General features: G+C 53.7%; 2 protein-coding genes across 2 annotated transcripts in view; both read left to right on the top strand.

Moving 5' to 3' along the window:
• Positions 1-14,107, top strand: part of LOC134525733 (uncharacterized) — an 80,289-nt gene that overhangs the window by 25,971 nt on the left and 40,211 nt on the right. Inside the window, exons 29-39 of the mRNA XM_063356864.1 lie at positions 4,703-4,894; positions 5,982-6,078; positions 6,261-6,346; positions 6,787-6,957; positions 8,969-8,995; positions 9,690-9,750; positions 9,931-10,041; positions 10,311-10,502; positions 11,367-11,462; positions 12,163-12,279; positions 13,152-13,363. Coding sequence (XP_063212934.1) covers positions 4,703-4,894; positions 5,982-6,078; positions 6,261-6,346; positions 6,787-6,957; positions 8,969-8,995; positions 9,690-9,750; positions 9,931-10,041; positions 10,311-10,502; positions 11,367-11,462; positions 12,163-12,279; positions 13,152-13,363 — 1,362 coding nt within the window. The remainder of the gene's footprint in view (positions 1-4,702; positions 4,895-5,981; positions 6,079-6,260; positions 6,347-6,786; positions 6,958-8,968; positions 8,996-9,689; positions 9,751-9,930; positions 10,042-10,310; positions 10,503-11,366; positions 11,463-12,162; positions 12,280-13,151; positions 13,364-14,107) is intronic.
• Positions 4,167-13,874, top strand: LOC134525750 (uncharacterized). The gene is made up of 15 exons (XM_063356919.1): positions 4,167-4,500; positions 4,703-4,894; positions 5,556-5,747; positions 5,982-6,078; positions 6,261-6,346; positions 6,763-6,957; positions 8,315-8,386; positions 8,969-8,995; positions 9,690-9,750; positions 9,931-10,041; positions 10,311-10,502; positions 11,367-11,462; positions 12,163-12,279; positions 13,152-13,363; positions 13,530-13,874. The coding sequence occupies exons 1-15, from the start codon at positions 4,419-4,421 to the stop codon at positions 13,532-13,534; spliced, it is 1,737 nt and encodes a 578-aa protein (XP_063212989.1). The 5' UTR covers positions 4,167-4,418; the 3' UTR covers positions 13,535-13,874.

The raw sequence follows: 14,107 nt of genomic DNA on the forward strand, positions 1-14,107 counted from the left end.
ACTTCAGGAAGTCGGCTCCACTGCCCCAAAACAGGGTAAAAGCAGCCCCTCGGTGCCAGAGGCAAGGGATGAGCCAGGGGAGAGCGGAACCATGACGGAAAACAGCCTCTAGTGTTTGAAGGAGGAGTTGGTTTGGGCCTTTCTAAAGGTGCTTAAAGATGCTAAAATTCATCCCCAAAGTGTGTGGGGTTTTAATAATCTGGGCAGAAAGCTTAACTCTCCTTGAAAGTACAGTTTCCGTGTGAATGTTTCCTTCCCCCAGGCTGCACGTACGGCTCTTGGGAAGCGCGATGGCAAGTGCACGGAAAGATTTATCTGTAGCTTTGAAGCAGTTTATTTGGGACGGGTCTGCTCTCCTCCAGCGACACCGTGACGAAGGGACCGCCCCGCGGAAGGAACCCCGGGAGGAGGCGTTCGCCCTTGTGTGATTCAAAGGCAACTATCGCGCGCTGCTCTTCCTGCCATCTCACTGCAGATGTAGATGAGGCTCACAGTTAAATGGGGTCCCACCTAACCGAGATATATTGCTATCTTTTCAAGCAAAAATAGCACTTTGAGCACGCCGCATGCAAGCCCTTCGCCGTGTTCGCTTCCTGAAGGTGCAACCACGCAATGGTTGCGCTTGTGAGGACCCCTACACTTTGCTTTAAAACAAAGAATAAGCTAGATCAGGTCTGTCCCATGCGCACATACAAATATTTGTTTTTTCATTTATTTTGATATGTTTTAATGTTTCAAGAAATGGATTGAAAATTATTTATCCAAGAGCTGGCCAATCCCCACAGCTGCTCCTCCCATCTCAGTTTTTCTCTCTTTCAGCAATTTCCTCCAAACGTCCCCAATCCAGTTACGATTCCCTATTGATCCGACCAGCCTTTTCCAGGCTGGGGGTGGGGAGCTGCAGTTTCTCCGAAACCCCCCAGCCCTTCTGCATAATTTCTGGCCAACCTCAGTCACGTCACAACCCCTTTGGCTGGGTGTTTCCACAACCGCACGTTTCCGTGCTTCCCTAGCAATGCCGACCTGCTGCCATAACAATCCCCGTAAACACAGGCTGGCAGGAAAGGCTGTAAAAGACCCAAATCTCTGCTGGGCTGAGCTGCTCCCCCGACTTACCAGGAATTTCTGGCTGCGGCACGGTCCAGCTGCAGATACACCCATGCGGGCTGCCAGCGGGGTTGTGCTGAAAGCGAAATGACTGTCTTGCGAAGTTACGAGGTCATTTCTGTTAGGAAGTCCTAGCACTTTGCATGCGAAATTGAATGTTGATCTTCATATCTTCGGTACTTTAAGCACTTTCTTCAGCAGAAGCTTTTTTTGTATGAGACGTAAGTTCTTTGCAGTTTGTGTTTCTGTTCAGAATACGTGAAAGATAACAGCCAGGAGGGGCCTGGGAGTCTGCTCATCTCACACTGTAAAAGAGCTACTTCTGCCTTCCAGCGGGAGGAAGGCAGCTCTGGGAGGCTGCAGCCTCTGAGCACGTCGGCTCCGCGCAGACGGAGAAGTGGCTGCTGAATACACTCCGCAGCGCTGCCGGACGGCAGGAGAGAAGCTGGAAATGGCTTACGTTGTCGGTTGCTTACCATCTTTGTCCTCTACAGAAGGCTAAAGCTCCCAAAGCCTTTCTGGGATTTTGTTTACATTTAGTAATAAACGGTAATTGTTTATAAAGGCTAGCCTGTGACTTCAGCTGCCTGCTGAATGAATTCCCTTTTCATATTTTATGCTCTTTTCAGGAAGGTATCCATTTTTAGAGATATCTTGGCGGTGTTCAGATTTGCTGTTCAATCAGGTCTTTAGCTGCACTCTTATTTATTTCCTAAATGGCCTCCTATGCAAGTTTAACTTGGTTAAAAAAAAAAAAAAACCCAACAAAAAACAGGAAAGAAGGAAAGGAATGCAAATCCATGCAGTAATGTTTGGGAATGTGAGTGTTTCTCCTAAGTGGTCTGAAAAAGAAAGCTGGAGCGACGCATGCCTGCCTTCATCCCATGTAGCCGTCCCGGGCTCTGCAGCCCCTCTGCTGCGGCCGCCCCCTCAGCCCGGGCAGAGCCGGGGGTCAGTCCCGAAAGGCTTTGGGGGCTGTGGGTGACGTCCCAGGCTGCCGCCCTGCCCAGGGGTGGCAGCAGCGTGTGGGACCGGGCAAGGAGCCGAGGGTGGATTTCTGTGAAAAGCCAAGAGCAACCCCAGCAGCAAAACCCCCATTTTTGCTGGAAACCTCATACTGTGCCAGTCTGAGCCTGGCAGCGCTGGTGCCCCGAGCAGCCCGGGTCGGGCTCCCTCCCTACGTCCCTTCCCTTCTGCCGTTGCCATCTGCTCGGCCCGATTGCTGCTGCGCAGGGAAGGGATGTGGGAGCAAGATAAAGCTGTCGCCTGTGGCCGCCGCAGCGGAGCAGGCACAGACCCGCTATCGCAGGGCTCAGCTGCTGCGGCAGTCGGTGCTCAGCCGGTTACTGGGGCAATCATGGGCAAAACGGGCCAGCAAACGCGGGTGGCAGAGGCAGAGGGACACGCTGGTCTGAGCCTGATGGTCTCAGCAGGTCTAGATGTCTCCTTTGTGGCCGCTGGTAGGAAAGCAGCAGCCTGGTTCAAGGGGTTAATGGGGACTCTGAGAGCAGTGGCGTTCCACTGGGTCGAAACTCCAGCGGCTGGTTCTTCTGATGTCCGTGAACAGAGCCGCTCCCTGCAGAGACTCGACATTACCAGAGGTCTTTGCCAAATACTTCTCAACCTTTTGCCATCCCATGCTGAGGTCACTGCTCTAAGCCTTTGCAAGAGAATTCCCCAGCATTTAAAGCATTTTTTTTTCCTATTAGCAACTTCCTTTTGTATTATGCAGCCACTATCCCAATTCAGACCTCGGGTGACCGGTCACCTGTAAAAATATGTGGCCAAGACATCTCCGTGTAATTTGTCAACACGTTCACAAGTAAGTATTTAAAAGTATATGTTATTGAGGCTGCTTGACTCCTCCCTTAAGAAAACACCTCTTGGCCTCATTGCAAATGTTTTCGTCACATATCCTTGGAGCTTAAATTGTGCTGGAAAGGGAAATAAAGTGGGGGGGGGAGGGGGAAGTAAAAAAGATAACTTAAGAGTTTCTCGGTGGAAACATGACTGTTTTCTGGCTAACAAAGGCAGACAGAGGGAGGCAGGGCAGGCTGCTGCGGGCTGCCCTTTCCTCGGGGCAGGGTGACACATGTCCCTTACTGGCAGCGCTGCTCAGCAGAGCGGGACGGGGCAGCAAATACGGCCACAGCCGTTCCCTTGGCTCTTCCCGCAGGCCCTGGGGGCAGGGATCCCGGAGCAGCTCAGCTTTCCCAGGCGGGCAAGGAGCCCAGGCAAACGGGTCCTGTTTGGGCCCAAGGACGTCCCTGAGCCTCCACGGGCAGCGCTGCATCTCATTCAAAGAGTTTTGTGTCTAATTGGGAGAGTTACAGTGGAAATGCCGGTATCCCTGCTGTGTTGTTTTGTGCACAGGTGTTAACAGAAGCAGCTCAATTAGCAGCTTCAATGTGGGGATGATTTACAGCCCTCTGGTCTCCAGTGCACCCCTTGGAATGAAGGAAAGCCCTCTCTTCTTGCAGAATCACCTCTCTTCACAGACCTCTCATCCTAGGGACGTGCAGGTGACGTTTGAAGGCGGTTTTTGGGGAGCTGGTGCCGCTGAGCTGGGCTCTGCTGGGCTCCCTGGGCCAGATGCTGGTGGAGAGGGCAGGAGGCACTGATGGAGATGCAGCTCCTGTCCCCGCACAGAGCAGAGCCGGTGCTGGGGATGAACGGGACCTTCTCTTTGGGGCATGCTGCACGGCTTGCAGCCGGAGCTGGCAAGACCCACAGGCTGCCCTTTGGGGATATTTTTTTTTTTTCTTCTTTTCCTTTGCGACTTGATGGCTTTGGAGATAGGGGTGTCTTTACCGGAAGGCGCAGAGGATGATTTGAAGGGGAGGCTGAGGCAGCGGGTGCGGGGAGGGCCCCGCGGAGGGCACCCCCCTCTCCGTGCCAGGCGTGCTGCTGGGAGCAGGCAGGGGGGGAACCGAGCGCTCCGAGCCCACCCCCGCGTCCAGCCGCACACAAGGACCTTCACCACGGAGCGCCCCCGAGCTGCGCCCGCGGGGAGAGGGCGGGAGGGGGGGGGGACAGGGGTACGGTGCTTTTGGCTGCGGGTCCCAACGGCGGCCCGGGGGGTGGAGGACACAGCCGGCAGCCGCCCCCGCTGCCCACGCGTGGCAGCAGCTCCCCCGCCTGCTCTTGAGCAAGCCCTGGGAAGGGCTGCGGGAGGGGCCGCGCTCCCCGGGGGCGGCGGCGGCGGAGGCAGGGAGCCCCCGGCTGCGCACCCGGCGCGGGCGGTGATCGGTGCCCGCTCCGCTCCGGGTCCCCTCCGCTCCCGGCGCCGCTGCGGGCGCCCCGCGGCAGCGATGGGCTCCGGGCGCCGCCGATCGCTGCTGCCGCCGCCGCCGCCGCTGCCGCTGCTGCTGCTGCTGCTGCCCGCGGCGTGGGGTGAGCCCACGGGGAGGGCTGGGGGTGAAGGGGGGGGACGTGCCGGGTGGGCTCCGTGTGCCCCACGCCTGCTCCGCTGCGTGGGCGGGCCGTGGGTGCGTGTGCCGCGCTCTCCTGCGGGCACCGTGTGGGCGTCCGTGCCGTGCCCCGCGCAGGGAGCTTCGGCAGAAGCCCCACTAAAGCCGGGTTTATCTTCCTATAGGTGACTGCGGGCCGTTGCCAGATATAAACCACGCGGAGCCCCCGCAGGACACCAAACACCTGGAGAGCTTCAGCGTCGGCTCCAAAGTTACGTACAGATGCGCCGCGGGCTACATTAAACGCCCCTTGCTGTCGGACACCATACAGTGCCTTGCAAACTCCCAGTGGTCCAACCTCACGGAGTTCTGTGGTCGTAAGTATTTCACCTTCTCTGAAACGAGTTGCTTAGAGATGCACGCTGCTTGTGAAAGCATTTGCTGCTTTAGCAATCGCTGGTTTAAGGGTTTCTTCATCCGAAGCGACACGCGACCAAGTTGTTGCTCAGAGAATCTCTTACTGTTCCTTTTTCCTAACTCTGCTTAGTCCCTTGGAGCCATATAAAGGTAGACGGGTAGCTGGGGGAGCAGAGGAGAGAGGGGCAGACTGTTGCGGCGAGGCGCTGGGGCAGCCGGACGCCGAGGCGAGAGGTAGCCGAGGGGGAAGGTTTGGCACTGGGGATTCGCAAACCTCCGCGGTGAGAACTGGCTGCACTTCCCCACCTCAAACGCTTCGCCAGTGGAATTGGCAGGGGAGGTGGGCACTGTGCTCGTGAAAGAGAGCAAATTTAAACATTTAAAATCTTTTTTTATTAAATAGTCATCTAGGGATATTTTTGAATTGCACAAACTACCAATCACCTTCTTAAAAATATTCATGGTATCCACGTTCTTAGGGAGGCTTGTGCATTATCACTTGGATTTATGTTTATATGTAGTTGAATGCAAAACATTGTTATTTTTGCTTTGTAACTTTTTGCTTTTTTGTGGGTTTTTTTTTTTGCTTTGTACACTTTTGGTTGTCTTCATTGTTGCTAGGTACCTGTCTCAGCCCGCCACGTGTGGTTTTTGCTAGAATATCAGAAGAAGATGAAACACAGAATTTTTATACCATTGGTGTCACGGTGAGGTATATCTGTCGCCGAGGCTTTGAGAATATCACAGAGCAGCTCCCCACCAGCACTTGTCGTGACAATTTAACATGGTCAGAAGTTCCCGAGCTATGTCAGAGTGAGTGTCCTGCATCGTTTCATTTTCTCTGACGTCTTCCCACAGCTGCATCCGCGGCGCTGTGTTCCGGCGCCACCTCTGATTTCTAGTTTAGGATTGCTTTTCTTTAATGCCGTTTAGCGTGACATACCATCAGATGCCTGGTTTGTCATTGCCACACTGTCACAAAAAGTATGTTTGTGAGTTTTTTCCCTGTCCTTGTAGCGTCCTAAGGATAATCTTATTCCTTTTTAGGGAAATCTTGCGGTATTCCAGCAAATCCAGAACACGGCAAAGTTATTACAAATGATTATCTGTTCGGTGCAAAAGCCGATGTGGTTTGTAACCGCGGGTGAGTGTGAAGCCAGCTGCCCAGTGCATCCCAGTCGCCTGGCCGGAGTGTGACTGGGATGCGCTGGTGTGTGAGTTGGAACAAGGGGCTCTGCCTGTCGAGTCCTCGGCACCTCTCTGGGGTGACGTGTTCTTGGTGGGTGACAACAAACTGATTTGTTGATGTGGCTTTTCCCCCTGCAGGTACGCATTAAAGGGAGCGTCGCGTCTCGTCTGGTGCTCCCTACGGGGAAGTGAAGTTGCCTGGAGTCAAATTCCAGCTTGTCAGGGTAAGTGGGGTTGTCCAGCGCTTGACGGGAAATAGCAAATACTCCAACTCAGAAACAGCGAATCGTGCGCCCGTTTTGCTGAACTGAGTCAGGTCGGTATCTCTGGGAAGGAGACAGCAGGCGTGACAAGTGCAGGGACGAGCCACTAGCGTCACTGCTGCCTTCTGCACGGGAAAGACTGACGTAAAGGAGCAACCCAGTGGCCTTGGTGTCCCTGTGGGCTGCCGCTGGCCCTGAAACGGAGGCACCTAAAAGCAATTCTGTGCCGAGAGGGTGCCCAGTGCTCCCATTTCAGCCCCTGCGACTGGTGCAATGCCAGCCTGTGTGCGCGCAGCCCTTGGGTTTTCCTCTCTTCCCATTGTGGAGAAGAGCATCCCAGGTGCCACCTCCTGAGCTCTTTGCTTTTTCTCCCCCAGCTATTTCTTGTCCTCCGCCTCCAGCTATTCCTGACGGGAAGCACACCGGTAATGGTACGAAGGAGTTCGTGTACGACTCGGTTGTGACGTACACGTGTGACCCTGGGCTCCAGCTGGTGGGAAACGAAACTCTTCGTTGTACGACGGAGAACAGCCTTGTCGGCATCTGGAGTGGGCCTCCTCCCGAATGCAGGGGTGAGCGTTGCTGGATAATTATCCTGTTCTTGAGGAGTTTTTCTTGCTGTGCGGTTAATTAGTCCTAATTCCCTTCTGGAGTTAGGGCCCCAGTCTGGACAGGCGTTCCTGTAGGGCTGGGCTCCAGGGCAGCAGCGTCTGCGCACAGCAGGGATGGCCACCAGGTCTCTGCTTCGCCGGGTGCCAAGCTCAGCTGAAGAACAACCTGAGCACAGTCGTACACAGCTCTACGTTTTTCCCTTCAAGAGGAAGAGGCAGAATTTTAATAAACCATGTGTGAAGTGTTTCGGGAACTGCAAAGCTGATGGGCTAAACCTCAGAATGGATTTATATCTAGTGTCCCAGGCAATAAAGCCCAGTGGGACAGCAGAGCCCCTCTGTCCATGAGGCTTGGAGTGTCACCAAGAGGTCCCTGGGTGACTCTTCCGCAGCTCTCGCTGTCGTAGCCACAGATGCCCAGGTCAGAGCCCGCCTGCCCATGCTACGTTTACTCCTTACTGAAGGCTTTTATATATTATGTATAAAGGAGAATTATCTAAAAATATAATTTTGTGTGGTTTTCCGTGTCATGGTTTTGGCTGGATTGGCCAATCAGAACGACAGATGGCCCTCCCCCTCCCTCCTCAGAGAGGAGAGGAAGAGATAAGGAGATTTACGAGTTTAGAAAAAGAACTAAACTACTTTAATGAAAATAATAATAAATAAGGAAATAGTAAATAATAATAGAATAATAATGTAAAAAAAAAAGTATACGGTATGTACAAAACTGTATCCAGCTCCCAGGATGACAATCGCGTCACCAGCAGACACAGGGAAAGTCCCAGACTGGAGTCAGCGATGGACAGGAGCTGAATTCCGGAACTAGAGTCAGGAATGCTGGGATCAGGATCAAAGGCAGACGAACAGACAGGGTCCTCCTCAGCGTCGGCCATTGAAGAAAACATGAGCCAGAGCCCCCTTTGCCCCTTTGATCCCTCACCTTTTACACTGAGCGTGATGCAGATGGGCTGGAATACCCTGTTGGGCAGTTTGGGGTCCCCTGTCCCGTCTGCTCCTCCCTGCAGGTGGGACCCCTCTGCGCTTCTCCGCTTCCGACCCTCCAACGGGGCAAAAGGCGAGGTTAGCTGACCTTGGTTGTTATCGCAATAAGTCTAAGCAAGAGCCTCTGTGCGCACCATTCCTTGGTACAATCAGGTCTTATCACTCTGAGAGCGAACAGTTTCTGAACGATACGCTGTTAATTTCAGACGTTAGTCAGTTAGAAGAGGCCCAGCTAAAAACTAAAATTACAAGTAAAAAAATTGGTTCTGTTTTACCTCAAACCAGGACATTCCTTTATTTTTTTTTCTCTCGATAGTTAGCACTACAGCAGCGACAAACCAAACAGAACCCTTGGAAGATAACGCAGCAGAGAATCCCAAGTGGCTAGGTAAGAGCTCAGGAGAGGCGTTCTGTCTCTGGGTTGTTAATCGCTCTAATTGCACCCACGTTGGGCACCTGTGACTCCACGTGACACTGGATTTCTGCTCTCCTTGTGCTCTTCATTTCTTTTGGTGAGTCTGTCTTCCAGTTTCCGAGGGGTTCACACAGGCTTATTCCCTGGTGTAAGCCCTTGTCTCTGCTCTCGGCTGAGTGACTCCTTAGCTGGCACGACATGGGGGAGGATTTTTAACGCTTGAATCTCCCTCCCTGCAGCCCAGCATCTCGGTAGAAACCAGTGGCGTTATCCCGGCTGTATTTGGACGTTGCTGAGGATGGAGGTAGCTTGGAGCTACGGACCTCAGCGCTCTCAGTGGAGAGCGATGGGCTGAGGGACTCGAAAGGAGCATAATGACGTGTGTAGCAGTTCATGACACACTGTTTTATAGGGTTTTGCCTTCTCAGCAGCGTTATGGTTATCTGAGTTTGAATAACATTTTTCTGTGGGCATAGATCCAGGAACTTCCCCGTTTAGTTATCAGCACTGTTGGCTTCATTTTTTTAACACCAGTTTCCTTATTTTCTTCTCTAGCAAGGATCCTCATCCCTATTTGCATTGGTAAGTAGTTTGATATTGAAAATATACTTTCCTAATGCAAAGCTGTTACTTGCTGTTAAATAGCCGGAGTCGGCGGTTTTGGTTTATTCACTTAACTGCCCCTCGTACTGAGTGCCAGGACTCGGGGGTCTCTGCTGGGTACCGCAGCAGCACAGCGAGCAGCGCACGGACCCTCTGCCTCTCGGGATAAAACATTACATCAGCTGTAATTGATGAATGCAAGAATGACGGGGGATGACATGCAAGAAGCCAAAGAAGCCAGTGTAAGAAGCCAACCAAAAACTGCACACTCTGTCACCCTTTAATTGATAAAGCTGCTCTAAAAGGCCTTGGCAGGCACTGAAAGAGAGGAGATTAGTGAAGCTTGGAACATCCCTGTTGCAAAAGAGATGAAACACTGAAAATGCGGAGGGTGTTTAAAATACAAAGTAAACAGGCACGGCCCATAAAAGCAGCAGATAAATGAGGATCCCACCCTTAAGAAGATCAGCACGGCACCGCACTTAGCGGTTTCTGAGCTGCGTTCAGAGGCACGAGGGGGAATTTGCGTTATTCTGGGGGCGGGGGGGGGGGGGACAGACAGCCCCACAGCAGAGAATTTTGCTGCCAGTCTTTTACCAAGATGCAGCATTTCGCTTCGGTTACAGACCAAATTTGTTCCTTATTTTTAAAATTTTGCTTCTCTGTTTGTTAGGTCTCCTGGTCCTTGGGATTCCAGCTGTGATCATCAGGAAATGGAAAGACAATAAAACGCAGTAAGTGAGCGTAAGCTGCCCCTCTCCAGTCATAACCTTCCCTAAGGATAATTGGGTATTTCCTTTTAAGCTCCGAGTGATAGCAGTTACACGCAGTAGATATTTGCATGGTTAACCCTGTTGTTCCGTGTTGCTAAGTTGCTTTTTATTCTCTGAATTTTCTCCTTTCCTTCTCTTCAGCTCTTTTAATGTGTCTTTACAAAAGCACAAGACAAAGGGAAGGGATCTGCCGATGCACCCAAAGATAGCGGGTGACGAGAAGCAGCCGGTGCCGTGGCATTCCTATTTTTGGTACGTTTGCTTGTTCGCCTGCCCAGAAGCATGTGCCGCTCTTCTGACTATACCCACGGAGCTCACCAGTGTGATTTCTAGCTCCAAACCTTGCCGAGCCTCCGCATGGCCAGTGCTGTGCATCCTTGTGCAGTGTCTGACTCTGCCTCCGCGATGAACACGCCGCTCGCCGAAGAGGCGACGGCTGCTTCACGGGAGGGCTTGGCGTTCGCCGGCTGCGTGCGGGGCTCGGCAGGAGGGATTCCCCCTGTTCTCTCTCTCATCCGCAGCCACACGACGAGTTGCCACGTGTGTCCCGGCTGCGAAGAGGGGCTGCACGCCGCCCTGGCCCCCCGCGCCGAGCCCGCGCCCCGCGGCTGTGCCACCTGCGAGGAGTGGCTGCGCGCCCAGCCCCACGCGCCGCGCTCCTACTCCGTCTCCAGCATCGGCAGCGGGGAGAGCCGGAGCCCTGCGGGCACGAGGTACCGCCGTCACCCAAGGAACTGCTCCTGCTGCCCTCCCACGGGTCCTTGGAAAGGAAAAGAGGGGGAAAGGGGCACTTCTTGTGGGGGAAAAGCATCCAGCCAGCAGGGCGAGGCGGGGGGATTCTGCCCCTCTGCTCCGCTCTGGGGAGACCCCCCTGCAGTGCTGCCTCCAGCGCTGGGGCACCAACAGCAGAAGGACACGGGGCTGTTGGAGCGGGGCCAGAGGAGGCCCCGGAGATGCTGGGAGGGCTGGAGCCCCTCTGCTGTGGGGACAGGCTGAGAGAGTTGGGGGGGTTCAGCCTGGAGAAGAGAAGGCTCCGGGGAGACCTTCCAGCCCCTTCCAGTCCCTAAAGGGGCTCCAGGAAAGCTGGGGAGGGACTCTGGATCAGGGAGGGGAGCCATGGGAGGGGGGAAAATGGTTTTACACTGAGAGAGGGGGGATTTAGATGAGATCTCAGGGAGAAATTGTTTGCTGTGAGGGCAGTGAGCCCCTGGCCCAGGTTGCCCAGAGAAGCTGTGGCTGCCCCATCCCTGGAGGGGTTCAAGGCCAGGTTGGACGGGGCTTGGAGCAACCTGGGCTGGTGGGAGGTGTCCCTGCCCAGGGCAGGGGGTGGCACTGGCTGGGCTTTAAGGCCCCTTCCAACCCAAACCATGCAGTGACTCTATGATGATGATTCTATGATCTTTACATGGATAGAGCAGATTTTGTAGCTTGAATTCCTTTGGTTCCTTTAAATCCAGTTTTAGCAGTAGAAAGTATTTGCTATTTAGAATAAAGTGGTTCCGTAGGGAGGAGTCATTCTTGGAAAGCCATGTGTTTGGTGGATTCAGGCCATTCTCTCTCTCTTTCTCTGCCTTCAGCTCTCCTCCCCAAATGGCAGATGTGCTGAGGGGTGAGGGTGCAGCAGAAGCTGTTCCGGAGCGGAGCGATGCAGAGCAGCCCATGGACCGTGAAAGGTCTGTCTTCTGTCTTCCACTTAAAAATACACAGATGCCACGGTGGGCTTGAATAAAAATCATTTTAGAGTAGAGTAGAACTGATTTTATTTGAGTAGAAAATGAGGGTATTCTGCACCTCCTTGTTTATTCCAGCCTCTTTCCTGTCTTGATACTGTGCTGAGTATTACTGCATTTAATTTTAAAACACTAGTCTCTCTGCTGTTTTTTCCCCTGAACGACACTCTGGACAATTTTTGTCTTTATTCTTTTTTAAAAAAGGCATTCAGCACGTGCCCGTGTTTCTCCTGTTTCCTTACTCGTCTTGCTCCCCGGCACTTGCCCTGTACGCTGCAATGCCCGGTCGCTCCCCGCGGCGCTCGGGGCCGATACGGAGCTGCCCTCTCTGCCCCCCCTCTGCCCCACGGAACTGGCGCTAGTTGGGTTTGCGGGGTTGATGAGGTGGGGTTGGGAACTGGGGGCCCAGCCAGGAGCAGAGTAGGGATTTACGAAGCGGTTCAGAAGAGGCGCAGAACCATCTCACAGGTTCCAGCAAAGCCGGGGGGGTTGATCTCGTTCCCCGCTGGCTCTGCAGCCCGAGGCAGGTTTCCATCCCGCCTGGGATGGTTCCTCTGTACCGGGGAGGCTGGAGGGGCCCGACTTGATTTTTGAGTCTCCCTGGAAGGACTCAACGCACGTCTTCAATGGTGCTTCCCCGCAGCAACCGCCACGTCTGCCCCGTCTGCGAGGACTGGCTGCGCGCCCACCTCGGCCCGCGGGGACGGGGTCCAGCAGCGCCCGGGGAGCGGCCGGGGGGGCCCCGCCGGCGGGACGAGGGGTGAGTGCGGTGCGGCCGGGGCAGGCAGCTCCCCGCGGCAGCGGGCACCACAGCCCCGCGTTCTCAAAGGCGGGAGTTAACCGCTTAACTTAAAAAAAATAATAATGATAGGGGGGTGGGTGTAAATGTTGGTTGCGCTTGCTCTTAGCTCAGTATCGGGGTAAAGCGCGGTGCCTGCTCGCAAGCAGAGAGCGGGGGAACTGGTGGGAGGGTTCTTTGGACAACGCTTGTGTGGTTTCCCTGGGCGTCTCTGAAGCAGCTTGTGCTCCTCGGCCGTCCTCCCTCGGCGCAGCCTCCCGTCTTCTTTGGCCCAATGGAGCTCTGGTTATAGTTACGCGGCAAAGAGCCCCGGTGCTGTAAGAGCCCCCGCAGCGTGGGCCTTCTCTTCATGTCGCTGCCGAGTGCTTTTCCCACTTCTTGGCATTGGTTTGTTTGGGATAGAGCAGGGACAAGGTGAGCAAAGTGCTGCTGTATGCTCTCATTCATCTTCTGACGCTTGCCCACAAAGCTTCCTTAACAGAGTCGTCATTGACAGAGGCAAATTCAAATAAATATCTGGTTAAAATAAACATAGTCTGAGGTGCGCTTCCGCCTGCTTTAGCTTTTTAAGTAGGAACTTCTTTTTACCCGTTATTTATTTCATGCTGTTCCTGCGAGTGCTTGTTCTGCCTGCTGTTAGCCCTAACCCTGGAGGAGCCGTTTCAGTTCTGCACTCGTGAATCGCTACTTGTTTGGGTTTAAAAAGTTAATTATCTTTGAAATTGTTAATGAAACTAGCTTTTGTGGGTGCCAGAGCCTGTATGGTGTGGCTTGGCGAGGAGTGGTTCCCGACATGAACCCTTCGGGGCTCACCCTTGGCTCTCTCCCCGCAGCCCCCAGCGTCCCGTCTGCACTCCCTGCGCCGACCGCCTGCACCTCTCCCTTGTCCACAGCGACACGGCGCGCTGCCCCGTCTGTCCCCTGGCCGGGGAGGGGACCCCGGCTCACCTCATCCCCCGCCGCACCCCCGGCTGCCACCTCTGCCCCGTCTGCGCGGCACCCACCCACGCGCACCTCTGCCAGCCCCGGCGCCAGGCACACGACGGTAGGGACTGGCGCGGGGAAGACCCCAAAACGCCCTTCGGGTGACCGAGGTGACCCTGGGGACCGGGGTGCCACAAAGCTTCGGCTGCAAAGGGCATTCCTCCCGAAGCCCAGGGCTGCAGCACGCAGCATCTAACCCTAATTAGCTGCTCGTTTCCCTGTTGCAGGATAAATGCCGATGGCTGCAGCGTCCGAAGCCACACGAGGGTGGCTGGGGAGAAGGGGGAGTTGCGACACTAACTCCTGACGCTGTCGGGAAGGAAGTTTCAAGTGCAATAAGGCAACCTGGAGTCAAGCGTCTGACTTCACAACCAAGCATTTCTTTGTAAAGAAGCAGGAAAATCAAACGTACTTCAAAGTCAGCTCCATGTTGGTTTAACGCCTACTTTTTTGTTTGCTTATTTTAGTAGGAAAAAACTATTTCTGCAGCTCTTAAAGTGAAGCTTTTAAAATTAAGTAAATGTTTCTTTCCACTAGGAAAGTCATTTCACAGTAAACACCCTATTTGTGCACATTCTTGCAAGATTTACTTGTATTTTTTAAACTACTTTTTTACTGAGGTTCATTTACTAGTGTGTAGATACAAGTGTGAAAATGACAGTTTTTATAGCAAACCTGTTTTGTAAATAAAAGGAATATCAAATAAGTAATACTAGTATCCTGGCTTGGGGGTTGGTTTTTTTTTTCATATTTACTAATCAAACCTTCCCACAGAGCACTTTAAATGATTTTGCAGTCTCATTCT

Source organism: Chroicocephalus ridibundus, chromosome 20, assembly GCF_963924245.1.
Source record: "Chroicocephalus ridibundus chromosome 20, bChrRid1.1, whole genome shotgun sequence".
NCBI classification, from domain to species: domain Eukaryota; kingdom Metazoa; phylum Chordata; class Aves; order Charadriiformes; family Laridae; genus Chroicocephalus; species Chroicocephalus ridibundus.